This window comes from Mobula birostris, chromosome 9, assembly GCF_030028105.1.
Source record: "Mobula birostris isolate sMobBir1 chromosome 9, sMobBir1.hap1, whole genome shotgun sequence".
NCBI lineage: Eukaryota > Metazoa > Chordata > Chondrichthyes > Myliobatiformes > Myliobatidae > Mobula > Mobula birostris.
In genome coordinates this window covers 152,575,119-152,602,790 of record NC_092378.1, presented here as the reverse complement: position 1 = coordinate 152,602,790, position 27,672 = coordinate 152,575,119, and the positions used below count along the sequence as shown (strand labels likewise).

The following is a 27,672-nucleotide window of genomic DNA, read 5'->3' as shown; positions in this document are numbered from 1 at the left end:
GGGTCAGTAAGTTGTGGGCACACTGTGTTGGCACCAGAAGCTTGGCAACACTTGCAGGCTGCCCCCAACACATCTCAGACTGTGTTGGTCGCAGACACAATACAACACACTTCACTCTATGTTTCAATATTTCAGTGACAATTGGAACGGTACGGGGAGAGGGGTGGAGATTGGAACCGTACGGGGAGAGGGGTGAAGATCGGAATGGTACGGGGAGAGGGGTGAAGATTGAAACGGTACGGGGAGAGGGGTGAAGATCGGAACTGTACGGGGAGAGGGGTGAAGATCGAAACGGTACGGGGAGAGGGGTGAAGATCGGAACTGTACGGGGAGAGGGGTGAAGATCAGAACAGTACGGGGAGAGGAGTGGAGATTGGAACGGTACGGGGAGAGGGGTGAAGATGGAAACAGTACGGGGAGAGGGGTGAAGATTGGAATGGTACGGGGAGAGGGGTGAAGATCGGAACAGTACGGGGAGAGGGGTGAAGATCGGAACGGTACAGGGAGAGGGGTGAAGATTGGAACCGTATGGGGAGAGGGGTGAAGATGGGAACCGTACGGGGAAAGGGGTGAAGATTGGAACAGTACGGGGAGAGGGGTGAAGATCGGAACTGTATGGGGAGAGGGGTGAAGATTGGAACAGTATAGGGAGAGGGGTGAAGATTGGAACGGTACAGGGAGGGTGAAGATTGGAACGGTACAGGGAGAGGGGTGGAGATTGAAATGGTACACTGAGAGGGGTAAAGATTGGAATGGTATGGGGAGAGGGGTGAAGATTGGAATGGTACGGGGACAGGGGTGAAGATCGGAACGGTACTGGGAGAGAGGTGAAGATCGGAACCGTATGGGGAGAGGGGTGAAGATTGGAAAGGCACGGGGAGAGGGGTGAAGATCGGAACCGTACGGGGAGAGGGGTGAAGATTGGAACTGTACTGGGAGAGGGGTGAAGATTGGAATTGTACGGGGACAGGGGTGAAGATCGGAACGTTACGGGGAGAGGGGTGAAGATCAGAACCGTATGGGGAGAGGGGTGAAGGTTGGAAAGGTACGGGGAGAGGGGTGAAGGTCGGAACCGTACGGGGAGAGGGGTGAAGATTGGAACTGTACAGGGAGAGGGGTGTAGATTGGAACAGTACGGGGAGAGGGGTGAAGATCGCAACCGTACGGGGAGAGGGGTGAAGATCGGAACCGTACGGGGAGAGAGGTGAAGATTGGAACTGTACGGGGAAAGGGGTGAAGATTGGAATTGTACGGGGACAGGGGTGAAGATCGGAACCGTATGGGGAGAGGGGTGAAGATTGGAAAGGTACGGGGAGAGGGGTGAAGATTGGAACCGTACGGGGAGAGGGGTGAAGATCGGAACCGTACAGGGAGAGGGGTGAAGATCGGAACCGTACAGGGAGAGGGGTGAAGATTGGAACTGTACGGGGAGAGAGGTGAAGATTGGAATGGTATTGGGAGAGGGGTGAAGATTGGAACGGTACAGGGAGAGGGGTGAAGATTGGAACTGTATGGGAAGAGGGGTGACGATTGGAACAGTATGGGGAGAGGGATGAAGATTGGAACGGTACAGGCAGAGGGTGAAGATTGGAACGGTACAGGGAGAGAGGTGGAGATTGAAATGGTACACTGAGACGGGTGAAGATTGGAATGGTATGGGGAGAGGGGTGAAGATTGGAACGGTGCGGGGAGAGGGGTGAAGATCGGAACTGTACGGGGAGAGGGGTGAAGATTGGAACTGTATGGGAAGAGGGGTGACGATTGGAACAGTATGGGGAGAGGGATGAAGATTGGAACGGTACAGGCAGAGGGTGAAGATTGGAACGGTACAGGGAGAGAGGTGGAGATTGAAATGGTACACTGAGACGGGTGAAGATTGGAATGGTATGGGGAGAGGGGTGAAGATTGGAACGGTATGGGGAGAGGGGTGAAGATTGGAACGGTACAGGGAGAGGGGTGGAGATTGGAACCGTATGGGGAGAGGGGTGAAGATTGGAATGGTGTGGGGAGAGGGGTGAAGATTGGAATGGTACGGGGAGAGAGGTGAAGATCGGAACAGTATGGGGAGAGGGGTGAAGATTGGAACGGTACGGGGAGAGGGGTGAAGATCGGAACCGTACGGGGAGAGGGGTGAAGATTGGAACTGTACGGGGAGAGAGGTGAAGATCGGAATGGTATTGGGAGAGGGGTGAAGATTGGAACGGTACAGGGAGAGGGGTGAAGATTGGAACTGTATGGGAAGAGGGGTGACAATTGGAACAGTATGGGGAGAGGGATGAAGATTGGAACGGTACAGGGAGAGGGGTGGAGATTGAAATGGTACACTGAGACGGGTGAAGATTGGAATGGTATGGGGAGAGGGGTGAAGATTGGAACGGTACGGGGAGAAGGGTGAAGATCGGAACCGTACGGGGAGAAGGGTGAAGATTGGAACTGTATGGGGAGAGGGGTGAAGATTGGAATTGTACGGGGACAGGGGTGAAGATCGGAACGGTACTGGGAGAGGGGTGAAGATCGGAACCGTATGGGGAGAGGGGTGAAGATTGGAACGGTGCGGGGAGAGGGGTGAAGATCGGAACTGTACGGGGAGAGGGGTGAAGATTGGAACTGTACGGGGAGAGGGGTGAAGATTGGAATTGTACGGTGACAGGGGTGAAGATTGGAACCGTACGGGGAGAGGGGTGAAGATTGGAATGGTATGGGGCGAGGGGTGAAGATCGGAACCACATGGGGAGAGGGGTGAAGATTGGAACCGTACGGGGAGGGGGGTGAAGATTGGAATTGTACGGGGACAGAGGTGAAGATCGGAACAGTACGGGGAGAGGAGTGAAGATCGGAACCGTATGGGGAGGGGGCGAAGATTGGAACAGTACGGGGAGAAGGGTGGAGATTGGAACAGTACGGGGAGAGGGGTGAAGATCGGAATGGTATGGGGAGAGGGGTGAAGATTGGAACGGTACAGGGAGAGGGGTGGAGATTGGAACCGTATGGGGAGAGGGGTGAAGATTGGAATGGTACGGGGAGAGGGGTGGAGATTGGAACGGTACGGGGAGAGGGGTGGAGATTGGAACGGTACGGGGAGAGGGGTGAAGATCGGAATGGTACGGGGAGAGGGGTGGAGATTGGAACTGTATGGGGAGAGGAGTGAAGATTAGAATGATACAGGGAGAGGGGTGAAGATTGGAACCGTATGGGGAGAGGGGTGAAGATCGGAACCGTACGGGGAGAGGGGTGAAGATTGGAACTGTACGGGGAGAGAGGTGAAGATTGGAATGGTATTGGGAGAGGGGTGAAGATTGGAACGGTACAGGGAGAGGGGTGAAGATTGGAACTGTATGGGAAGAGGGGTGAAGATTGGAACAGTATGGGGAGAAGGGTGAAGATTGGAACGGTACAGGGAGAGGGTGAAGATTGGAACGGTACAGGGAGAGGGGTGAAGATTGGAACTGTATGGGAAGAGGGGTGAAGATTGGAACAGTATGGGGAGAAGGGTGAAAATTGGAACGGTACAGGGAGAGGGTGAAGATTGGAACGGTACAGGGAGAGGGGTGGAGATTGAAATGGTACACTGAGACGGGTGAAGATTGGAATGGTATGGGGAGAGGGGTGAAGATTGGAACGGTACGGGGAGAGGGATGAAGATCGGAACCGTATGGGGAGAGGGGTGAAGATTGGAACGGTACGGGGAGGGGGTGAAGATCGGAACCGTACGGGGAGAGGGGTGAAGATTGGAACTGTACGGGGAGAGGGGTTAAGATTGGAATTGTACGGGGACGGGTGAAGATCGGAACGGTACGGGGAGAGGGGTGAAGATTGGAAAGGTACTGGGAGAGGGGTGAAGATTGGAACCGTACGGGGAGAGGGGTGAAGATTGGAATGGTATGGGGAGAGGGGTGAAGATCGGAACCGTACGGGGAGAGGGGTGAAGATTGGAATGGTATGGGGAGAGGGGTGAAGATTGGAACGGTACGGGGAGAGGGGTGAAGATCAGAACCGTACGGGGAGAGGGGTGAAGATTGGAACTGTACGGGGAGGGGGTGAAGATTGGAATTGTACGGGGACAGGGGTGAAGATCGAAACAGTACGGGTAGAGGGGTGAAGATTGGAAAGGTATGGGGAGAGGGGTGAAGATTGGAATCGTACGGGGAGAGGGGTGAAGATTGGAATGGTATGGGAAGAGGGGTGAAGATTGGAACCGTACGGGAAGAGGGGTGAAGATTGGAACGGTACGGGGCGAGGGGTGAAGATCGGAACGGTATAGGGAGAGGGGTGAAGATTGAAACGGTACAGGGAGAGTGGTGAAGATTGAAATGGTACGGGGAGAGGGATGAAGATTGGAACGGTACGGGGAGAGGGGTGAAGATTGGAACGGTACCGGGAGAGGGGTGAAGATTGGAACCATACAGGGAGAGGGGTGACGATTGAAACGGTACAGGGAGAGCTGTGACGATTGGAACGGTACAGGGAGAGGGGTGAAGATTGGAACAGTACGGGGAGAGGGATGAAGATTGGAACGGTACTGAGAGAGGGGTGAAGATTGGAACGGTACAGTGAGAGGGGTGAAGATTGGAATTTCACTGTATTAAAATGGTACAGGGCGAGGGGAGATAGGAGTATGCAGAGGGTTGGGGGAACAAGTGGGATGGTCAAGTAAAGAAGCTGAGGTGAACCAAACTGGAGACTTCATTGGGAGCGGATACACTTTAAGCTGGTCAGGGTAAGGTGGAAATGTCCAACTGGTCAGCCAGTGGCTGTGGGGAGAAAGAGACTCGAGATCGCTCATTTATTGCCACGTGTGTTGTTCCAGCTTCAACCTGCTGTCGTTCGCGGAGCATGTGGACAGTTGGAGGGAGGAGTTGGTGGAGGCCACTGACGACGCCTGCCACGACGCTGTTCAGTGGGTCTCGAGCTCCGTCGCCCATGGAAACACCTGCACTCTAGAGGCACTACAGGTCAGTGTCCGGCACTGACCACTCGTCCCACGGCCTGGCCCGTGCTTGGCACCCACCGGAGACCGTCCACTCGGCTTGGCATGGGCGAGCGGGGAATGGGATAGAGTCTGCCAGCCCATCGAGTTGCCGGTCCTTAGGATTGTTGGGGAAACAGTGGGGGCAGATGGAAATTTGTGCTGGATATTCAGAAGTCTGTGGAACAGGTAACGGGTCTCACTGACACCAGGAAGGTGTGAGGATGTAACCTGTTCCTCTCACTGTCACTCTGGTTGGTTACCCCAAGGGACACTCAGCACACCAACAACAACTTTCATTTATATAGCCCATGGGAGAGTCTTTGAATATTACCAAACTGCTGAAGACCAAGTTACATTCAGAGAACTGAGTAGAGGGAGGATTGGAGTCCATGGGTGAAGGCAGACGGGGAGGAGGATCAGCAAACTGGGTATTTGCTACGGGCAGAGAGTTCAGCAGGTTGTTGGACCAGAGGAGGTTACAGAGAGCAACCGATGGGGTTCAAGCCCACAGCTCAGAACCTGAATCAAAATCCGGTTTAATGTTACTGATTTGTCATAAAACTTGTTGTTTTGTGGCAGCAGTACAGTGCAATATATAAAATACACTATGAATTACAATAAGAAATATATAAAATAGGTTAAATGAGCAGTGTAAAAAGAGCAAAGTTAGTGAGGCAGTGTTCATGGTTCATTGTCCATTCAGAAATCTGATGGCGGAGGGGAAGAAGCTGTTTCTGAAGCATTGAGTGTGTGTCTTCAGGCTGCTGTACCTCCTCCCTGATGGTAGCAATGGGAAGAGGGCATGTCCTGGGTGGTGGGGGTCCTTAATGATGAAAGGCAACGCCTTTCGAAGTTGTCCTGGTGCTGGAGAGGCTGGTGCCCATGATGGAACTGGCTGTTTACATCCCTCTGCAGCTGTTTCCCATCCTGTTCACACCAGTCAGAATGCTCTCCACGATGTATCTGTAGAGTCTCTGGTGACAGACGAAAGGGCCGCCCTGAAAGCGGCAATGGGGCAGATAGAGTGGTGAAGGAGGCTTGTGCCGAGCTTGTCTGCGTTGGCCAGGGAACAGAATATAGAGTTGAGAGGTTATGTTGCAACTTTACAAAGCATTGGTAGACAACACGTGGGGTACTGAGTGCAGTCCTGGTCACCACACTATAGGAGGATGTGGTCACACTGGAGCGAGCGCGGAGGAGATTCACCAGGTTGTCAACCTGGATTAGAAAACTTTAGGTATGAGGAAAGATGAGACAGGCTGGGGTTGTTTTCTCTGGAGTGAAGGAGGCAGAGGTGTGACCTGATCGAAACGTATAAAAGTATAAGAAATGGACAAACAGACATAAGGTAGATAAGATCTTTTCTCCATTGTGGAGAAATTTGCCCACAAGGATCTTTTCACCATTGTGGAGGAATTTATCCATAAGGAGGGAATTTCTCCATTGTGGAGGAATTACTCTATTGTGGAGGGATTTGCCCACAAGGATGGGAATTTGAAGGCTGAGGTGAATGATGAGGTGACAGTGCGTGTTGGGGAGAGGGGTGATACGGGATCGTATAAAGCACGCATAATTCGGAAAGGGCTGGGTAAGATAGAGGCAGGAAAGATGTTTCCATTGGTAGGTGAGACTAGAACCAGGGGACAGAGCCTCAGGATTCGGAGATTAGATTTGGGACCGAGGTGAGGAGCGGCTCAGCACGGTGGCGTGGCAGTTGGCGTAACCGTATTCCCTATTACCGTACCAGCGACTCGGGTTCATTTCCCCCCACTGTCTGTACGTTGTCCTCGTGGCTGTGTCTGTTTCCTCTGGGTGCTCTGGTTTCCTCCCACATTCCAAAGACGTACAGATGAGTTAGCAGGTTAATTGGGCAGAGTGGGCTCGTTGGGCTGGAAGGGCCTGTATCTCTAAATAAGCAAATAACAAGAAAGTTTTTTCCCAGAGAGTGGTGAATCTGTGGAATTCTCTGCCCAGGGAGGCAGTAAAGGCTACATCATTAAATATATTTAAGACACAGTCAGATAGATTTTTGCTTATAAAGGGAATTAAGGATTACAGGGAAAACAGAGGTGGGTGGAGCTGAGACAGTCGGATTAGCCATGATTGTATTGATTGGTGGAGCAGGCTCCAGGGGCGAGTGGCTGACGACTGCTCTTTTTTATGTTCTTCTGAGATCAGATTCTGCAGGGAGGCTTGTGTGAAAGTAATGCGGGTGTGGGTGAGGGCAGCCGACTGCATTGGAGAGCTGAGGGTGGTGGAGGTCTCACCTGCTGTCTCTTGCTAACAGAGGGCCTTTCAGCACGTGGACGTGCAGGGAGTCTACCTGCTGACGGACGGCAAGCCCAACACCAGCTGCCAGCTGGTTCTGGAGGAGACGCAGCAGATGAACCTCGGCCGGGGAGTGAAAGTCCACACCGTCTCGTTCAACTGCACCGACAGGTGAATGTAGAGCGGGACAGCAAATTGGCCCACAGATTATTCATCCCTCCTGCCAGCACGTCAACCATATCCCTCTTGTTCATGGGCCTGTGTAGTGCTGGTTTATCATGTCTTTGCCTCGTTGTGTCCTTCGCTCTCCACAGAGCATTACAGTACCACCTTCCAACCTCTGTAGGTCTCATCCGCCCAGTCCTCCAGAGCTAAGTGTGCATGCTTGGACAGGCATATCGCTAACTCACTGAGGTGAGAGGCTGCCAGCTACCCTCACCTGGTTTACCCTCACTTGTCAAAGCGGTGTACTGGGGTGTGGCCTCTGTCCTATGCAAACAGCTACTCAGAGCCACAGGTGAGAGCTGAGTGTTTGGTGGGGACCAAAGGTGAGCGAGCTGCCCCAGACTGGACACGACAAACCCCTTCACCAGAGGTGCTACCCCTCTCTGGACATCCCCTACACCCCACATGGGACAGTGTAAAATGCCTCCTAATCACCTTGATCATATCTGCTTGCACCCACCACTCTATATGAAAAAAATTCTTGCCCCCTGTCATCTATCAAATGTTGAAAGGCCTAGATAGGGTGGATGTGGAGAGGATGTTCCCTATGGAGGGGGAGTCTCGGACCGGAGGGCACAGCCTCAGAATAGAGGAGTGTCCATTTAGAATGGAAATGAGGAGGAATTTCTTTAGCCAGAGGGTGGTAAATCTGTGGAATTCTTTGCTACAGGCAGCTGTGGAGAACAAGTCTTTATGTCTGCTTAAGGCAGAGGTTGAGAGATTCTTGGTTAGTCAGAATGTGAAGGAATACGAGGCAAAGGCAGGAGCTTCGGGCTGAAAGGCAATTGGAGCAGTTGTGATGAAATAGCAGAACAGACTAGAGGGGCCAAATTGCCTAATTCTGCTCCTATATATTGTGGTCTCTCCAAAAGCTCCATATCCCCCCCTCTAATGTGGCAAAGAGAACAGCGCCCAAAACTCCCAATTGTAAACTCCTAATGACTGCAACATGACCTCCTTGTGCAAACCCTCCTTACTTCCTGTCCGTTATCCCGCTGGCATTCAGGGCAGCAGTGAAGGTCCTCTACCTGTGTCTGTCCCTGGAATACCGTCCCACACGGGTGGGCTGTAGAAGGATTCTTCATTGCTGTTTCCATATCAGTTTTGTTCGACCAGTCAGGGTGATTAGCCCTGCGTCGAGCCTCTGACCCTGGAGGACTGGTGGACCACTCTTAGTCTGACCTCTCACCCTTTGACCTGTTTGGCATGGGTGAACCTACCAAGAGCCAAAGCATAAAACCCTGACTCCGGCCAGCGTAGCTCTCCGGGTCATTAAGGCAGGCAAGCCTCCAAACCCAACGACAAGGTTGTGCTCCTCTTGGCCGAGTAGCCAAACCAGTGAAGGCAAATGTGCCAAATGTCTCCCCTACCACCCTGTCTACTTGCGTGGTCACTTACAGGGAGCCGTAGATTGCCCCCCGACCTCCCTCTGTACACCAGTGCTCCTCAGGAGCCGGCCATTAACGGCCCAGTTACATGTGACCTGCAAAGTGTAACACCTTGGATTAAACATCTGCCATTTCCCCACCGTGATCTGGAGCTGTGTCTTTTGCTGTTGACCTATACACTATCCTCCCACTGACTCACCATAAGATGTACTGTTGGCCATTCAGCCCATCGAGTCTGCTGCACCATTCCATCATGGTTAATTCATTATCCTCTCAACTCCACTCTCTGCCTTCTCCCCATTACCTCGGACAACCTGACTAATCAAATCTCCACTTTGAGTATAGAATCACAATCTGATTTAATATCACTGGTATCTGCACCCAATGACTTGACTTCCACAGCCGTTGGTGACAGCGAATTCCACAGATTCACCACCCTCTGGCTAAAAACAATTCTGTTCTAAAAGGACATCCCTCTATTCTGGGGCCTTCGTTCCCCCATTATTGGAAACATGCATTCCACTCCATATTTGGCATGTCTCAATGACATTCTCTCCCCACCCCCCACTTTCTACTAAACTCCAACAAGTCCAGGCCCAGAGCCATCAAACACTTGTCCTAACCTCATCAATTAACTCTTTCGTTCCCAGGATCATTCTTGGGAACCTCCTCTGGACCGTCTCCAACGCCAGCACATCCTTTCTTAGATGGGAGGCACAAAGCTGCTCACAATACTCCGGCATGTTCTGCTGGATTTCTTTGTTTATTGTGAATGCCTGCAAGAAAATGAATCTCAGGATAGTATCTGGTGACAGATACAGTACATACCCTGAAAATAAATTTACTTTGAACTTTTGAAATGAATAGAGGAGCAGTGTGTTAATCAGCTGGTTACAGTTACTGGGAAGCAATGGGAAATGGGGGGAAAGTGGGACCAACAGGAGACTCCCCACTCATCCTGGACCCTCTGTTGATGCAGACAGACTCTGCCCAGTCAGCCTATTAACCCCTGGTGTTTTGTCGACAGCATTGCCAATGAGTTCCTCAAGAATCTGGCAGCCCAGACCAGAGGGCGTTTCCATCGTTGTCATGGAGCCCTTGACGGGCAGCTGGTGGCGCACAAGATGATAGCGGAAGGATTTTCTGATGAAGATGTAAGTTCATGAAATTACTTTATTTAAAGTTACTAGTTGTTATCTAATTTCCTGTTGTAACTGATAATTTCTATAATGATATTTGACACCTGTATGAAGCCAGTGGATAGTCTCTTTGTTCACAGAACAACAAACAAAGTTTATTTGTTTACAGAACAACAAACAGAGTCTATTTGTTTATAAAACAACAAACAGAGTCTATTCGTAGAACAGCAAACAGATTTAATTTGTTCACAGAACAGCAAATATTCTGTTTTACTTACTCAACAGAGAATCTCTAGCAATCATAGCAAAACAAAATTCATGACTAAAACTACAGCGAAGTCTCCCAGTAAGGGCAGAATTATTAGCAATGTGTGATCAGCATAATTTAAGGATGTGTGAGAACCAAAAATCTCTAAATTAAAAGCCCTTCATTCACAGGAACATGTTCACAAATCTTTCTTGCACCCTTTCTAGTTTAATGACACCTTCCTGTAGCAGGGTGACCAGAATTGCACACAATTCTCCAAATGTGGTCTTGGATGTCTTTGGTAGAATCTGGGGGGGGGGGGGAATTGATAGGAACATGGCGTTAGTGTAGGATTGGGAAAATAGGTGAGGGTCACTATGGACTCGATGGGCCAAAGGGCCTGCTTTCCTGCTGTTTGATTGTATAAGAAATGCCGGGTCCTTGTACTGACAGTCGCGTTCTCTGCCCCAGCAGTTCGACTGGGACCTGAAACACTATCTATGTAAACGTAGTTGGGTAACACAGTCTTTGAGTTTGATGGAGAGTTGTACAGTGTTTATTGTTTAGTGGGACATTAGCCCTTAAAACCTCAGTCTTTAACAAGTGTGTCCTTCAGTGGCTCTTCTGTCTGTTTCTCTGCTTACAGGACCCCAACCTTCCTGCCTTTGAGGGTGACGATCTAAAGAGGCTCTCTGAAGAAATTACTAAAGCTCGGCGGTTCCTGACACAAGCCCGTTCCTTCAGGTGGGTGTGACAGCTGGGATCTTCTGTTCCAGCCCCAGTTATCTACCCTCACGCTCACTTTGAAGAGGTTTCACTGTGCTATCAGACAGGACAGTATCACTGCCTGACTCATCTACAGACACACAGGCCATTGGAAATGGGGCATGTTCAACCGTGATTGATGGCCTACATGATGCAGCTAAATCCCTATTGGTGGGTTGGTATTACAGAGAGAAAATCCTATTGGCAAGTTCTACCACAGAGGGAAAATCCTATTGGCTGTATTAAGAGGGGGAATCCTATTGGTGGGTTGTACACAGAGGGGAAATTGTATTAATACACACAAAATGTATGTATTGGTCAGGTTCTGATGACGAGTCTCGGCGCAAAACGTCAATTGTTTACTCCTTTCCATAGATGCTGCCTGGCCTACTGAGTTCCTCCAGCATTTCGTGTGTGTTACTTTGATTTCCAGCTTCTGCAGATCTTCTCTTGTTGGGGAAATTGTATTGGTAACTTATATCCCTCTGGGGTAATCCTATTGGTGGATTTTACCACAGAGAGGAAAACTTATTGGTAAGTTGTATCACATAGCGAAATCCTATGGTGGGTTGTTTCACAGATGGGAAATCCTATTGGTGGGTTTTACCACTGAGAGGAAATCCTATTGGTAGGTTTTACCACTGAGAGGAAATCCTATTGGTGGGTTTTACCACTGAGAGGAAATCCTATTGGTGTGTTTTACCACTGAGAGGAAATCCTATTGGTGGGTTTTACCACAGAGGAAATCCTATTGGTGGGCTTTACCACTGAGAGGAAATCCTATTGGTGGGTTTTACCACTGAGAAGAAATCCTATTGGTGGGTTTTACCACTGAGAGGAAATCCTATTGGTAAGTTGTATCACAGATGGGAAATCCTATTGGTGGGTTTTACCACTGAGAAGAAATCCTATTGGTGGGTTGTATCACAGATGGGAAATCTATTTGGTGACTTGTTCCATTGTGGAAATTGTATTGATGAGCTGCCCTGTAGGAAACAGTGGGACAGAAGCAGGTTGGCCTGATCGTTATAACGTGTAAAATCTCATCATTTGCCCACGGCTGTTCTCGCTAATTGTGCTTCTTTTGTTGTCAATAGAAGTTTACTTTTGGAAAAGCAACCAACACGAGGCTCAAAATCCGGTGAAGCTTAGAACACATCACCAGCTGGCGGAGGAATCACACACCCTTCGAGACCCGCGCCTTCGGAATTACCTCACAGCTTCTTAACTCCTGGAAAAAATTGTACTGCAGATGCTGGAAATTTCAAAATTCAAAGTAAACTTATTACCAAAGTACGTACAGGACACCATAAACAACACTAGGATTTATTTTCTTGCTGGCATCCACAGGAAAATAAATAAGTACAAGAGAATCTCTGGAAGTTCCTACAGAACAAAGGCAGAGTCCCCCAAAGTGAGTCTACAGGCAGCAGAGTCGGTTCAGCACCGGGGCAAGTGAAGGCCAGGAGTCCAGTGGCTCCAGGGCACCACCTGCTCCTGAACCTGGCCGCTCAGGACACAAGACTCCTGCACCTCCTGCCCGATGGTAGCAGTGAGAAGAGAGGGAGACAGGTCAAATGCAGGAGAACAGAAAGGGGCTCAGGTGGGCATGCTGGCATGGAACACCAGTTCATTTTCACTGAAATCTGAAGTAAGATCAGCAAATTCAGAAAACAATCAGCAGGTCAGTCAGCGCCTGTAGAGAGAGAAGCAGAGTTAACATTTCAGGAAGAAGGTGTGGGAAAGTGAGAGAACACACCTCGTTTATAACTCATTGTATCATGGCTTTAATATGAAATTGTCCCTAGTCTTGGTTAATCCTACCTGAACGGCAGATTCAGTCCTTTCTCTTGGGAATGCTTGCCCACTGGATCTTACACTCCCTCAAAAAGCAATGCCGAGGATCTAAAGGATTTGTATTAAGTTTCCAGTTGGTTTTTGGAGCATTTTTTCCGTACTAAGAATTGTGTGGATAATTTACACCAGCATCTTTCACTCGTGGTCTTCAACTCTTTAACAAGTTATTTGTGTATGATTCTGTGACGGGGTCCGGAATTACCCCTATGAAATGTGTTTCTTCACCCCTATTAACTGTGCTTTTGAAAAGAGGAAGAGTTATTTAACATCAAAATCTTGTTTTGAAGAGAGAGAGAGAGAGAGACGAAGACTAACTGTTGGACTGTCACTTTAAGGAACGAGAAAGACCTGGTTAACTTTTGGATTTCTGCTGTGTTGGAGACAGCACCGAGCAGCTCGTAAGTTGCTATGGTGACCGAAGGCAGCGTTATTTAATGGACACTCAATGTTATGATTTTCGGCAGGTTGTTGACACTTCTCAAGGATTTTTGCCTGCTTGCATTTCTTCACAGAGAGAGGAAGGAGGAGTTATTTGAGTGACAGTTGATGCTCAGCACGGGAAGATAGACCTCAGACACATGTCCTGGACACTGAATGAGCGTTGTTGTGCCCGCAGGAAAAGTGGGTTTTGGAGGATCGATCAGGCGGATCGATCCGTCGCTCTTGCAGTGGAAAGGAAAAGGGTTGACTGGTGGGGAGTTGTCCATGTGTCCACCCTCGCCTGGGGAATAGCTCCACCACAGAAAACTGGTCCCCTTTGTTAAAGTCACAGTCGGTGACTTTTAAAGGATTTCAAAGGACAACGAGAAGATCGACGGCGTCAGCTCGCCTGAAGACTCAAATCTCTCCCTCTCTCTCTCCATCACTACTCAACTCAATACCACGAACCAAACTGAACTGAAGTTTACTCATCATCGTAAGACTATCTTTTTACCCCTAGACTTAAAGAAGCTTGGTTTCTCATACACATATATTCCACACTTATTTTTATGTAGTCATTGCTAACCTGTTTGATTTATCTACATTTATATTACTGTATTGTGTAGTTACTAATAAATATTATTACTTTATAACAATACTGGACTCCAAAGTATTTTCCATCTCTGCTGGTCCTTTATTCCCGTCATGGGGTTTGTGACAATACATATTTGGAAACTGACGAAGATGCAGCAAAATTATTTGAGATGTAGACTGTCTCTGTCAGTGTTTCCCTCAACAATAACCACATGGCTCTAGTGTTTTTCCCATTTATACTAAGTGGCCACTTTATTAGGTACACCTACTTGTTAGTGCAAATATCTAATCAGCCAATCATGTGGCAGCAACCCAATACGTAAAAGCATGCAGACAAGGTCAAGAGGTTCAGCTGTTGTTCACTTTAAAACATCAGAATGGAGAAGAAATGTGATCCAAGTGGCTTTGGCAGTGGAATGATTGTTGGTGCCAGACAGGGTGGTTTGAGTACCTCAGAAACTGCTGATATAATTATCATGATACAACAATGTTGTGCAGAAGAGTATCTCTGAATGCACAAAACGTCAAACCTTGAAGCGGATGGAGACCACGAACAGGAGCATTGAGTGCACAGTACAGAGGGAGGGCTGAGTATTGCTTGGCTGGCTGGACAGTGGGCTGAATGGCAAGCAGCTGGGAGCAGCCAGTCTGGAGCTGGTCACTGGGGTGGGCCCCTTTCCTAAGGAAATTGTGATGGCGGGCCGGCTGGTGGTGCAATGACATCAGCACCAGACCCGGAAGCAGAGGTTCCCAAGTTCGAAACCAGTCGGGTCCGCTCCCCAGTACACTTTCCATCCGTGCCGGGTTGAGTGTCTCGATCGCAACTCGACCTCGTAAAATAAAGGGAATATACTGTCTGTGTGAGGAGTGGCGCGCCACACAGTCTCTCTCTCTCTCTCGCTCTGCGCCTTGTGAAAAAGCCATGAAAAATTCATCATCATGGACACACAGACACACACGCACGCAGGCACACGCCAAAGAAAAAGAAAGAAAGTAAGTTGTGATTGCATCGGAGAGGGTCAGGACAATGATCCCAGGAACGAAAGGGTTAATGTAAGAAGAGTATCTGATGGCTCTGGGCCTGTCCTCACTCGAATTTATAAGAATGTGGGGGGATCTCATTGAAACTTATCGAATATTGAAAGGCCTGGATAAGGTGGTTGTGGAGAGGATGGTTCTAGGAGTGTCTAGGACCAGAGGAAATTTAGTTTCTCCTTCTCAAATTTCAAAGTGAACTCAATCAAATTGTGATCACTGTTCCCCAAGGATTCCTTAACCTTAAGCTCTCTTATCACCTCCAGATCATTGCACGACACCCAATCCCCTAGTGGGCACAACCACAAGCTGTTCTAAAAAGCCATCCCTTAAACATTCTACAAATTCCCTCTCCTGAGGTCCAGTACTGGCCTGATTTTCCCAATCATTTTCATGTTAAAATCCCCAACGATTATCATGATATTGCTGATGATACAAAGATAGGTCCAGGAGCGGGTAGTGTTGAGGAAACAAAGAGCTTGCAGAGAGACTTAGACAGTTTAGGGGAATGGACAAAGAAGTGGCAAATGAAATACAATGTTGGAAAATGTATGGTCATGCACTTTGGTGGAAGAAAGAAACGGGCAGACTATTATTTAGGTGGGGAGAGAATTCAAAATACAGAGATGCAAAGGGACTTGGGAGTCCTTGTGCAGGATATCCTAAAGGTTAACCTCCAGGATGAGACGGTGGTGAAGAAGGCAAATGCAATGTTGGCATTCATTTCTAGAGGTATAGAATATAAGAGCAGAGATATGATGTTGAGGCTCTATAAGGCACTCGTGAGACCACACTTGGAGTATTGTGTGCAGTTTTGGGCTCCTTATTTTAGAAAGGATATACTAACATTGGAGAGGGTTCAGAGAAGATTCACGGGAATGATTCCAGGAATGAAAGGGTTACCGTACGAGTAACATCTGGCAGCTCTCGGGCTGTATTCCCTGGAGTTCAGGAGAATGAGGGGGGATCTGGAACTGGGCTCAATCAGTGACGGGGGGCTTGGGGCGGAGCTGGGTGTTGTCAATCTAATGTCACATGACCTACTCTCTCCCCATTGGCTGCCTAGAGAATGTGGGGGGGGGCAGGGATCTCATTGAAATCTACTGAATGTTGAAAGGGCTAAATAAGGTGGGTGTTTTTATGGTGGGGGTATCCAGAATTAGAGGGCACAGCCTCAGAATATACTCAGGTAAAGAGTTTTTTTAGCCAGAGAATAGTGAGTGGGTGGAATGCTCTGCCACAGACTGCGGTGGATACCAAATCTGTGGGTATATTTAAGGGGAAGTTGATCGTTTCCCCATCGGTCAGGGCATCTAAGGATGTGGCGAGAAAGCAGGTGTATGTGGTTGAGTGTGTAACACCCTGGCAAAGGTTTCACTGCTAATGTAATGGTCTTTGTGTAGAAGCTCTGCTAATGTAATGGTTTCTCTGCAGCAGCAGTGTTTGGGTTATGGTTAGAGATAATGGGGGCTTTGGAATGTGCGCCGTCCAGTGAGGGGAGTGTTTTTTCCTGTGTGCCTAAGGCCAAGGTGATCTGGGTCTTTTGTTCGGCGGAAGATGAAGAGAGAAGATGCCAGAATGGAGAGGTCATAGACACCAGGAAGGAGTGGACTTGGTGTGGGGCCGGGAGTGATGAAGCTCAGGGAAATCGATGGAGGACCGGCGGATGGGAAACCATGAACTCCAACTTGTGCACATTAGACTGTTACGTTAAAATAGGCACTTTTTGTTTTACTTCTTTTTGTTTTAGTCAAATGAAGAATTATAAAGCTAAATTGTTTAATTGCATACGGGGTATACCATCTGTTATTTCGTGGTGCTGATTTGTAATGGGGGAACAGATCACGCAGCATCCACACAAACGGGGTATTGCACCTCAATCTCACACGTTTGGTGGGGCCAGAGATGGTCTTCCCGAGACTCACACAGACAACAGAACCTGAGGGTTACAAGTGGGATCCAGGATCAGCCATGATGGAATGGCAGAGCAGGCTCGATGGGCTGAATGGTCTCATTCTGCTCCAGTGTCTTATGAATTGGCCTTCATAAATCAAAATGCTGAGTACAGTTGGGATGTTATGTTGAAGTTGGGTAGTGAGGCCAAATTTGGAGTACTGTGTGCAGTTTTGGTCACCTAACTTTAGGAAGTATGTTAATAAGATTAAAAGAGTATGGAGAAAATTTACAAGGACGTGGCCAAGATTTGAGGACTTGAGTTATTAGGGGGGGATTTTATTCCCTGGAGTGTAGGAGAGTGGAAGGGGGGATGTGATAGAGGGTACGAAACTATGAAAAGTTAACATGGGGTGAATGCAAGCAGGCTTACCCCCCCCCCACAGGTCGGGTGACACTAGAACTAGAGGTCATAGGTTAAGGGTGAAAGGTGAAATATTTAAGGGGGCATGAGGAGGAGTTTGTTCACTCGGAGGATAGTGAGTATGGAACAAGCAGGCGGTGGATGTGGGATCGATTTCAAAGTTTAAGAGAAGTTTGGGTTGGTACATGGATGGGAGGGGTAAGGAGGCTATGATTCAGGTGCGGGTCGATGGGACTAGGCAGAATAATAGTTTGTCATGGACTAGAGGGGCCAAATGGCCGGTTAGTGTGCGGTAGTACTCTGACTATTCCTGGAAGTTTGGCCACACGCAGGAGAAGGAGGTGGTTGAGGGGGGATAATAAATCAGCCGTGATGGAGGGGACATGATGGGCCAAATGGCCAGATTCTGCTCCCACTTCTTATGAACCTCTCCCCCAGGGGTGCCAGTAAACTCTGCAGGCAAGTCCTTAAACAGAGAGCGCTGGCAGGGGCCTTGGTGAAGGCAGTTACGATGAAGGCTTTCTACAGGCACCTGGGTGTGCAGAGAATGGAGGGATACGGACATTGTGTCAGCGAAAGGGCCTGTTTCTGTGCTGTGTCGATGGGCCGAAGGGCCTGTTTCTGTGCTGTGTCAATGGGCGGAAGGTGGGGGAGTTTCCGATCATGGGAGAGTCTAAGACCTGCGGCCACAGCCTCAAAATAGAGGCGCGTCCTTTTACAGTGGAAATGAGGAGGCATTTCTTTAGCCAGAGAGTGGTGAATCTGTATTGCCTTAGGAAGCTGTAGAGGCCAAGTCTTTATGTATATATAAGGCAGAAGTTGATAGATTCTTGATTGGTCAGGGAATGAAGGGATACGGGGAGAAAGCAGGAGACTGGGGCTGAGAGGGAAAATGGATCAGCCATGATGAAATGGCAGAACAGACCGGATGGACCAAATGGCCTCATTCTGCTCCTATATCTTATGGTCGTATTGAAGGGCCCGTTTCAGTGCCCTGTCGATGGGCCGAAGAGTTTCTGTACAGAATCCCTTGTGTTTGGATTTCACCTTGCCACTTGTTATCTGGCCAGTTAGGTGATTCCTGCAAAGCCTCATTTAAAATGGATCCCTGTGTAATGGGATTAAATAACAGCAGCTTCTTGTGTGACATCCGCATCCCACGCTCACTTGTCAGGGATGCACTTCACCACCCAAGCGCTGGTTTCTTAAGCGGCCTCCTCTCCTCTCCTGTGTACGGAACGTTTCAGTGAGAGGGTATAACTGAAGGGGAACGCTGGACTGAGGTACTGATAAACCTCCCCACCCCCCCCCCCCCCCCCACAAGCCTGTAACTGCCCTGAGTAATCCGGGGCCTTTCAGCCCGGTTTACTGCGGAGAAGACTCGCGCCTTGTTGGTTCAGTAAATACAGTTCCAGGTAGGATTCCCACTCCCAACCCATTTGCCAAGTCTCTCTCCTGCTCCGTGTGGGCATTTCAGGCTCCCTGGGGGGATCAGAGTGTTTGTTAGTGGGCAAGGTCTCCATCGCCAGGTTGTTCGGAGCTCTCTGAGTGAATGACAATCGAGGTGCTCTGGAAGACTGGGCAGCACGTCTGGAGGGAACATTTCGGGCTGACCCTCCCTAACCTGAACCCGAGCGTATTTTCAGACAGGGCAACAGTTAAGCCATTAGAGTCACTGAGCATTACAGCACAGAAGCAGGCCCTTTGGCCCATCCAGTCCCCCCTTAAACATTTCACCTTTAACGTATGATCTATTGTTCTGGTCTTGGTCTACCTCAGTGGAAAAGGCCTGCTTCTATTTACCCTGTCTATACCCCTCATAACTTTGTCTAACTTGATCAAATCTCCCCTCATTCTCCTGCACTCCAGGGAATAAAGTCCGAACCTGTTCGACTTTTCCCTGTGATTATTTTCTATATTTGGCCCATTGAGTCTGTCAGCCATTCAGTAATTTACTATCCCTCTCAACCCCATTCTCCTGCCTTCTCATAACCTTTGACACCCTGACTAATCAAGAACCCGTCAACCTCCACTTTAAACATACCCAGTGATCTGGCCTCCACAGCTGCCCACGGCAATGGATTCCACAGATTCATCACCTCTGGCTAAAGAAATTCCTCCTCCTCTCACCTCTGTTCTAAAAGGACATCCCCCTACTCCGAGACGGTCTCGCCTGGTCCTGGACTCCCTCTCCATCCTCTCCACCCTCTCCACATCCACTCTATCGAGCCCTATCAATACTTGATAGGTTTCAATGAGATTCCCCTCAATTTCCTACAGGCCAGAGTAATCAAACGGTCTTCATAAGTTAACCCTTTCATTCCCAGGATCATTCTCGTGAGCCTGGTTTTCTTTCCGATTTCCAGGATTTGCAGGTATTTGGTTTTACTGACCGACTCTTTTTGATAAATTGTTTTATTACTGTGACACGTACTGCAGTACGGTGAAAAACCTGCATACCGGCCATGCAGATCAGTTCATTAGCACAGTGCAGTGGAAACAACACAATAAAGTGTCACAGTTACGGAGAAGGTGCAGTGCAGGAGGGCAATGAGCTGCAAAGTCGTAACGAGGTAGATGGTGAGGTCAGAGCAACAGACACAAAATGCTGGAGGAACTCAGCAGGTCAGGCAGCATCAATGTAGGGCATGACAGTCGACATTTCGGGCTGAGACCCTTCATCAGGACTGGTAAGGAAGGGGGGAGGAGCCAGAATAAGAAGTTGCTCTGGGTTTCCAGCATCTACAGAACCTCTTGTGTTTAAGATTGTGAGGCCAAGAGTCCATCTCTTCCTCCGAGAGAACACTCAATCGTCTTATAGAATGGGATAGCAGCTGTCCTTGAGCCTCGTGGAGTACACTGGGAAATATTGGAATTAGGAATAGGTAATCCGGTAGTTTATAATTCAGCCTTTTAAAGCTGATTTCACAGTGTCCCTCCCGCCGGTAACGTGGAACAGGACTCAGTACTGAAGGTGTCATTGTGACAGGGTGAAGGATCGATGTGGTCGGGGGTGTCACGAAGATCAACGTGGTGGGGTCAGCGGGTAGAGCCGCTACCCCGTGGCTCCAGCCACCCAGATCCGATCTGATCCCACCCTCCAGTGACCCAGATCCAATCCGATCCCACCCTCCAGCCACCCGGATCGGATCCGATCCCACCCTCCAGTCACCCGGATCAGATCCGATCCCACCCTCCAGCGATCCGGATCTGATCCGATCCCACCCTCCAGCGACCCGGATCTGATCCCACCCTCCAGTGACCCGGATCTGATCCCACCCTACAGCCACCCGGATCTGATCTGATCCCACCCTCCAGCGACCCGGATCCAATCCAATCCCACCCTCCAGCACTGTCTATGTGGAGATCTCACACTCTCTCTGTGACCACGTGCCCTCCCCACCCCCGACCCTGCCTGCACCGCGGAGCAGGGTTTGACCACGCGGTCCGCCATTCTATCACAGCAGATTTATTAAGCCCCTCGACCGTATTCTCCTGCTCCGGTTCCCTCCCCCGGCATTGCTACCCCTGAATGTGTGAGGAGCATTTGATGGCTCTGGGCCTGTACTCACTGGAGTTCAGAAGAATGGCGGGGCTGGGGGGAACCTCATTGAAACCTATCAAATATTGAAAGGCGCAAACAACAGGGATTCTGCAGATGCTGGAAATTCAAGCAACACACATAAAAGTTGCTGGTGAACGCAGCAGGCCAGGCAGCATCTCTAGGAAGAGGTACAGTCGACGTTTCAGGCCGAGACCCTTCGTCAGGACTAACCAACGTCAGGAAATACTGAAAGGCCTGAATAGAGTGGATGTGGAGAGGAGGTTTCCTGTAGTGGGGGAGTCTAGGACCAGAGGGCATCGTGTCAGAATACAAGGATGTCCCTTTGGGACAAAGATGAGAAGGAATTTCTTTAGTCAGAGGGTGGTGAATCTGTGGAATTCATTGCCACAGACGGCTGTGCAGGCCCAGCCATTGGATATATTGAAAACGGAGGTTGATCAGTTTTGATTAGTCAGGGTGTCGAAGGTTACGGGGAGAAGGCAGAAGAATGGGGTTGAGAGGGATAATGAATCAGCCCTGATGGAACAGACTTGATGGGCCGAATGGTCTACTGCTCCTATCACTTGTGCACATCCCACCCCTCCGTCAGCCTGATGCTGGCCCCAGATCTGGAGTTTCTCCGTGTCTGAGTCCTCCATCCCGCCCCCCCCCCCCCCGTCTGTTTTCCCATCTCCCTATCTATCGTCTCGCGCCTCTCTGTCTCGGAATCAGATCTATTACCAGTGAATTCGGAATAACGAGGAGGAAACCGTCCAGACATCCGATGCTGGAGGGGAAGATACGAACACTTCTCATCTCTCGCACTCTCTCTCACTCTCTCCTCTATGATTGTGTCTGATTTTCTCTCTGAAGTTCAGAGTAAATGTATTATTGAAGTTCATATATGTCACATGTACAACCCTGAGATTTATTTCTTGTGGGTGTTCACAGTAAATACAAGATATGTAATAGAATCTATGAAAGATGGCACCCAGCAGGACCAACAAGCAACCAACGGGCAAAGGACAACAACAACAAAAGAGAATAAAGAAATAATAATAGTAATAAATAAATAAACAATAAGTATTGAGAACATGAGATGAAGAGTCCCTGAAAGTGAGTCAATAGTTTGTGGGAACAATTCAGTGATGGGGTGAGTGAAGTTAACCCCTCTGGTTCAGGAGTCTGATGGCTGAGGGGTGATAACTGTTCCTGAACCTGGTGGTGTGGGTCCTGAGGCTCCTGTACCTCCTTCCCGATGGCAGCAGCGAGACGAGAACATGTCCTGGGTGGTGGGGACCCGATGATGGATGCTGCTTTCCTGGGACAACACTCCATGTAGATATTGGAGAGGACTTTACCTGTGATGGACTGGGCTGTCCATCTCCTGACCTGTGACTCGGTGTCAGATGTTGATCAGTACCAGCTCGGAATGATTTCCTACATTAAGGAGACGGGAAAACTTCAAACAGTCCAGTGTAACCCAGTGTTCCGTGTGTACATCTCTTGTATCTGTAGGGACACAGGCCTGACACAAGCGCCCTCGACAGGACGGTGGTGAGACTCTTTAAACTCTGTTGGCGCAGACCCAGCCATGGTAAGGGAGATGCGATGTACTCCCAGGAAAGTTACTTTTCAGAACATCAAGCAGTACAACTCAGGAACAAGCCCCTCGCTCCAGGATGTTGTGCCGATACAATTACTGTAGTAATCAAATAGCCAACTAACTTAATCTCTTCTGTCTACACAATGTCCATATCCTCACATTCATCTGTCTTTTAAACATCTCTTAAAAGTCCCCAATGTATCTGCTCTCCCACCAGCCCAGTGTATTCCAGGGACCCACCACTCTCTGTGTAAGAGACCTGCCCTTGCATTTCCTTTGTAATTACCCTCTCTCTCCTGAAATGCTGCCCTGTGGTATTGGGCATTCCACTTGGGGGAGCGGGAAGATGTGATCAGCGTTGGATCTTGAGGGAGGGATGTCAGAAGGTGTTCTTGTTGGATATTTAAAGTAAAGACATCCGTTAGTCTTGCGAGACCATGGATCTGCGCCTGGAAAGTCTTCACTCTCCAGGGTGCAGGCCTGGGCAAGGTTGTATGGAAGACCAGCAGTTGCCCATGCTGCAAGTCTCCCCTCTCCACGACACCAATGTTGTCCAAGGGAAGGGCATTAGGACCCATACAGCTTGGCACCAGTGTCGTCGCAGAGCACTGTGTGGTTAAGTGCCTTGCTCAAGGACATAACACGTTCCCTCGGCTGGGGCTCAAACTCACGACCTTCAGGTTGCTAGTCCAATGCCTTAACCACCTGGCCACGTGCTCATATTTACTCCTTTGGTTTTCCCCACAGCCTGCTGGATCGGGTGCAACCCCCACCCACCCCACCCAGCCCACCCGGCAACATTCATGGAGGCTTGCGAGGTGAATCCGGCCAGGAGCGACACCCAGCCCGACGGCCGAGGAGGGGTTCCGCCCGGCACCGAGGCCCCCAGGAGCCCCGCCAAAGGGAGCATAAGGCCAGCCACGGAGAAGCGAGGGAGCCAGGCTCTGGTGACCGGGGGCGCAGGCTATTTCGGGTACAGACTGGCCCGCACCCTTGCCCGGCTGGGAACCACTGTCACCCTCCTGGACATCCAGGAACTGAGATGGGCACTCCCTGCTGGAGCCTCCTTGGTACGGGTAAGGAGCACGTGTAGAGAGGGGAGGGAGGGAACCCTGGTTGTTCGGCTGCCGTCTAGGCGGATCGATGCATTCGACGTTTCGGGCAGGGTGTCCCAATCCCGAGGAAGGGTCTCAGTCAGAAATGTCGACTGTTTATTTGCCTCCATAGACGCTGCCTGACCTGCTGAGTTCCTCCAGATTGTGTGTGCTCCCTCTGTGAGGTGACCCCTCAAAGCCTGCCCTGCTCTGGCCCTCGACCTCCTCGGAGGGGTGGGGTGAGGTAGTTTGTGGGGAGGGTACTGTTTAGTGGATGGTACACTGCGCCGGAGGGTCTCTCTACAGCCCCCTCCCCACCCCTACAAGCCATCGGCACAGATAACAAGAGACTACACCCCAACATAGGACTCGTGCACAGCAAGATCCCACAGAGTTTACGGGAACATTGCAGAAGAGCAATGAGAGGGATAATACATCATGGTTGAATGGGGTAGCAGATGCTGGGCCGAATGGCCTGGTTCTGCTCCTATGTTATCCTCTTCTTCTTAAGCCCAGTACCCCTCCTGAGGCACAGGCCCTGACAGCAGATCACCAGTCCTCTCTCCTGGGCCGGTCTTTCAACGTGTAAGCCCATCAAGGATCCTTGCTCTCCCGGGGATGAGGTCTTTGGAGCTTCTGGTGGTGTTTCTGTCGCTCCGGGTTTTTACGGGATGGGGTTGTTAGCCCCATATCCAACCCTCCTCCTTCCACAGCCAGCTTTGGGACCGTCCGTGACAGAGATTTCCTCCCATCTCTGTGGAGTTGGTCGGCCCCTCCATATCTTTACTCTCCCTGTAGCAGATCCGGTCACTCAGTAACTGGGCCCCCACACGGGCACTGGCAATCTCCGACAGGAAACTGGTTTGCTCTCCAGACCCCTGAGTTATCTGGTTCTCAAAACCTTCTCCCCCCACCCCCCACCGTTATCCAGATCAGGAACGCCGCGAATTATCTGACTCTCAGACCCTCTGAGTTATCCGGACTTTTGACCCCACTGTGCTGAGCTATCCAGCCCTCGTTCACTGTGAGTAATTCGACCATTGAACCCCAACACATCTGGCCTTGCAACCCCATGAGTAATCTGGAGTCGGAACCCTGGGAGGCACCCAGCCCTGTGAGGAAGCTTCACCCAAAAGCAGAGCCACAGAGGTGATTCAGCGCTGAACAGTAACTTCAATAATAGACGGCAAAATAACAGGCCACGAGAGGCTTCAAACCAAGAGCAAACAGAAACTAAACCCAACACGGTAAACCTTAGTCAGGGACAGCGAAGGCAAGGAGCGACTGGTTGAGGCTGGCTGGTTCGATGAGTGAACAGGACTGTAGATGAGAACGAGAGGGGTGTGGGGAGAGGGGGTTTCAATAGGCTGCAGGTAATGAGTTTGAAACAAGGGTCAGGTGAATCCTGTTAGATGGGTGGAGTCTGAAATGAGCCTGCAAGTGTAGGTCTGACTCTCCCTGAGTTATCCAGCTCTTGACCCCCCCCCCCAAATTATCCAACCCTCAAAACCCCCCGAGTTATGCATCTTTCAAACCCCCTGAGTTATCTGGCCCAGGACCCCACCACCGTGAGTTATCTGCCCAGTTCCAGAGGTGGGCTCTGGGCCGGAGGAGCAGGGGGTCTGACGGGCTCCCTTACTGCCTCCTTGCAGGCTGACGTCAGGGATTACCAGGAGCTCTATGAGGCCAGTGAGGGAGTGGACTGTGTGTACCACGCTGTCTCGTATGGGATGTCGGGTGCGGAGCAGGTGAGTGGAACCTCTTGGCGGTGCCGTATCCTGTCCGAGGTGAACTCCATTATAGCGTTAAACCGGGCTGGGTGATCAGGAGCCCCTCCCCAACCCCTCCCTCCCTCTGCACTCTCCCCCTCTCTCTCCCCTACTCTTCCTCTCCTCCACTCCGCTCCACTCCCTCTTTCTGCTCTTTCCCTTCTCCCCTTTCATAGTTGTAGAGCACTACAGCACACAAACAGGCCCTTCAGCCCATCTAGTCTGGGCTGAACTGTTATTCTGTCCAGTCCCATCGACCTGCATGCAGTCCACAGCCCCCCATACGCCTCCCATTCATGTATCTTTCCCTGCTTCCCTACCTTCTCCCCCTCCATCCCCCTGCCTCCCTCCCTCTCACCCCTCCATCCCCCTGCTTCCCTCCCTTCTCCCCCTCCATCCCCCTGCCTCCCTACCTTCTCCCCCTCCATCCCCCTGCCTCCCTCCCTCCCCCCCATAGAAGCTGCTCCTGAGTTAGCCTGCCTGGTGAAATATGGACGCCCCTCGCGGTCTGAGCAGTCTGGTCTTTCCCCCAGCCACACTGATGATGACAGCACAGTCTAGAAAATGACCTTTTAATAATTAAAGGGGAATTTTTTGTGCAGGCTCGGTATTGTCTGACACGCGCCCATTTCTTAATTTGCTTGTAATCGTTGGGAAAATGGAGAGGGCAGGGATCGGGTGTTGTATCTGGGGGTCAGGGAGGGTGAGAGGGGGGAGGGAAGGGAGGAGTGACAGGACGGAAGGAGGGAGGCAGGGAGGGGTGAGAGGAGAAAAATGAGAAGATCAGGATAGCAGCCTTGTCCAGGATTGTGTAGCTGGGGGAAAACGGGACATGGGGGCCAGACAGGTATTTCTGTGGATGCAGACATTGATTGACCTGTAATTGAGGGGGTCTGACTGACCTGTAATGGAGTGTGACTGACCCTGTAATGGAAAGGGACTAACTGGCCTGTAATGGATGGTGACTGACTGACCTGTAATGGAGATTGACTGACTGACCTGTAATGGCAAGTGACTGACCGACCTGTATTGGAGGGTCACTGACCGATCTGTAATGGAGGGTCACTGACTGACCTGTAATAGAGCGACTGATTGACCTGTAATGTGGGTCACTGAATGGAGGCATTGGCTGACCTGTAATGGATGGGCACTGACCTGTAATGGACGGACTGATTGCTTTCTGTTTATTGACTCTAACAGGCACAAAATTGCGGCTCACCTTTGAACCCCAATCGTTGTGAATCCCAGCGTCTACTGGACAGGTCAGGGTTAAACTACACGTTGTGAACACCTCCCCTTTTATATTTTATCTGCTCTGAACTTCCGTCCCTACAGCTTCACAAAGACCAGATCGAGTCCATAAACATCGACGGCACCAGAAATGTCATCAGAGGTGAGGAGGCGGTTTGTCACCCGGCTTCTGTTGTAAAGCCTGCATTTGTGTAGCACCTTTGCTGTCCAAAGGCGCGAGGCCTTTCTGTCACATCTGGGCAAAGAGATGAGCTTTGAGCAGAGCCTTCGTACGGGAAGAAGAGGTGAGAAGAATTACTGGGTTTAAGTGGTTCCCTAGCAAACGTCAGTCTCTCAAGGAGCAAGAGCAGGAGGAGACCACTTGGTCCATCCTCTGTGCAGCTGATATCCCTCCTCAAGCCAGTTGATATGGAGGGGATTAAATAGTCGATGTTTCAGGCTGAGAACCGTCATCAGGAAACATTGTCTTTCATCTTGTGGGCTGTTTATTCATTTCCACCAAAGCTGCCCGACCTGCTGAGCTCCCGGTCCTCCGTGTGATACCCTGGATCTGCAATAAATTTCCTACGGCAACCCTTACCAGCTTATCTATTGGGACTTAAGTGTTTCAGAGTCGTTGTAAGTGAAATGGAATTTATTTATTTAGAGATATTACGAGCCCACACCACCCAGTTACACCCATGTGACCAATAAACCGAACGCGTACCTCTCTGGAATGTGGGAGGAAACCAGAGTGTCCGGGGAAAGCCCACGCGGTCATGGGGAGAACCGCGGTGACAGCGGTGTGAATCGAACCTGGGTCGCTGGCGCTGTGACGCGTTTCGCTAACCACGACGCCTTCGTGCTACCCGCATCCATGGATGATTGACGAGAGCCCACGCGTGAGTGCGGTCCGACCACGACATCACCATCCTCCTCTCTGTGTCCGCAGTGTGCCTTCGTCGCAGCGTCCCACGTCTGATCTACACCAGCACCGTCAACGTGGCGTTCAGAGGAGAGCGCATCGAGCAGGGTGATGAAGCCACCCTTCCCTATGTCCCTCTACACAAGGCACCCGACGGGCCAGCTCACTGCAGACCCTTCCCGTAAACAGTCCCACTCCCCGCCCTGCACACACAACCCATCAGGTTGTTATCACGGACATACTGTGTGCTGTGAAATGGTGAAGTGGTACAGTGCAGTAG

The 27,672-nt window shown here is 50.3% G+C and overlaps 2 protein-coding genes across 2 annotated transcripts in view; both read left to right on the top strand.

Annotated features, from left to right (window-relative positions):
* vwa3a (von Willebrand factor A domain containing 3A) overlaps positions 1-13,861 on the top strand; it is a 60,651-nt gene extending 46,790 nt beyond the window's left edge. The window contains 5 exon segments of the mRNA XM_072267322.1: positions 4,808-4,952; positions 7,257-7,408; positions 9,878-10,004; positions 10,883-10,980; positions 12,099-13,861. Of these exon segments, the coding sequence (XP_072123423.1) occupies positions 4,808-4,952; positions 7,257-7,408; positions 9,878-10,004; positions 10,883-10,980; positions 12,099-12,153 (577 nt within the window). The 3' untranslated portion in view covers positions 12,154-13,861.
* A 3,637-nt stretch (positions 13,862-17,498) lies between these two features.
* The window catches only part of sdr42e2 (short chain dehydrogenase/reductase family 42E, member 2), a 36,213-nt gene continuing 26,039 nt past the window's right edge, over positions 17,499-27,672 (top strand). Inside the window, 6 exon segments of the mRNA XM_072267321.1 lie at positions 17,499-17,505; positions 19,591-19,599; positions 23,122-23,450; positions 25,121-25,216; positions 26,573-26,630; positions 27,420-27,538. Coding sequence (XP_072123422.1) covers positions 17,499-17,505; positions 19,591-19,599; positions 23,122-23,450; positions 25,121-25,216; positions 26,573-26,630; positions 27,420-27,538 — 618 coding nt within the window.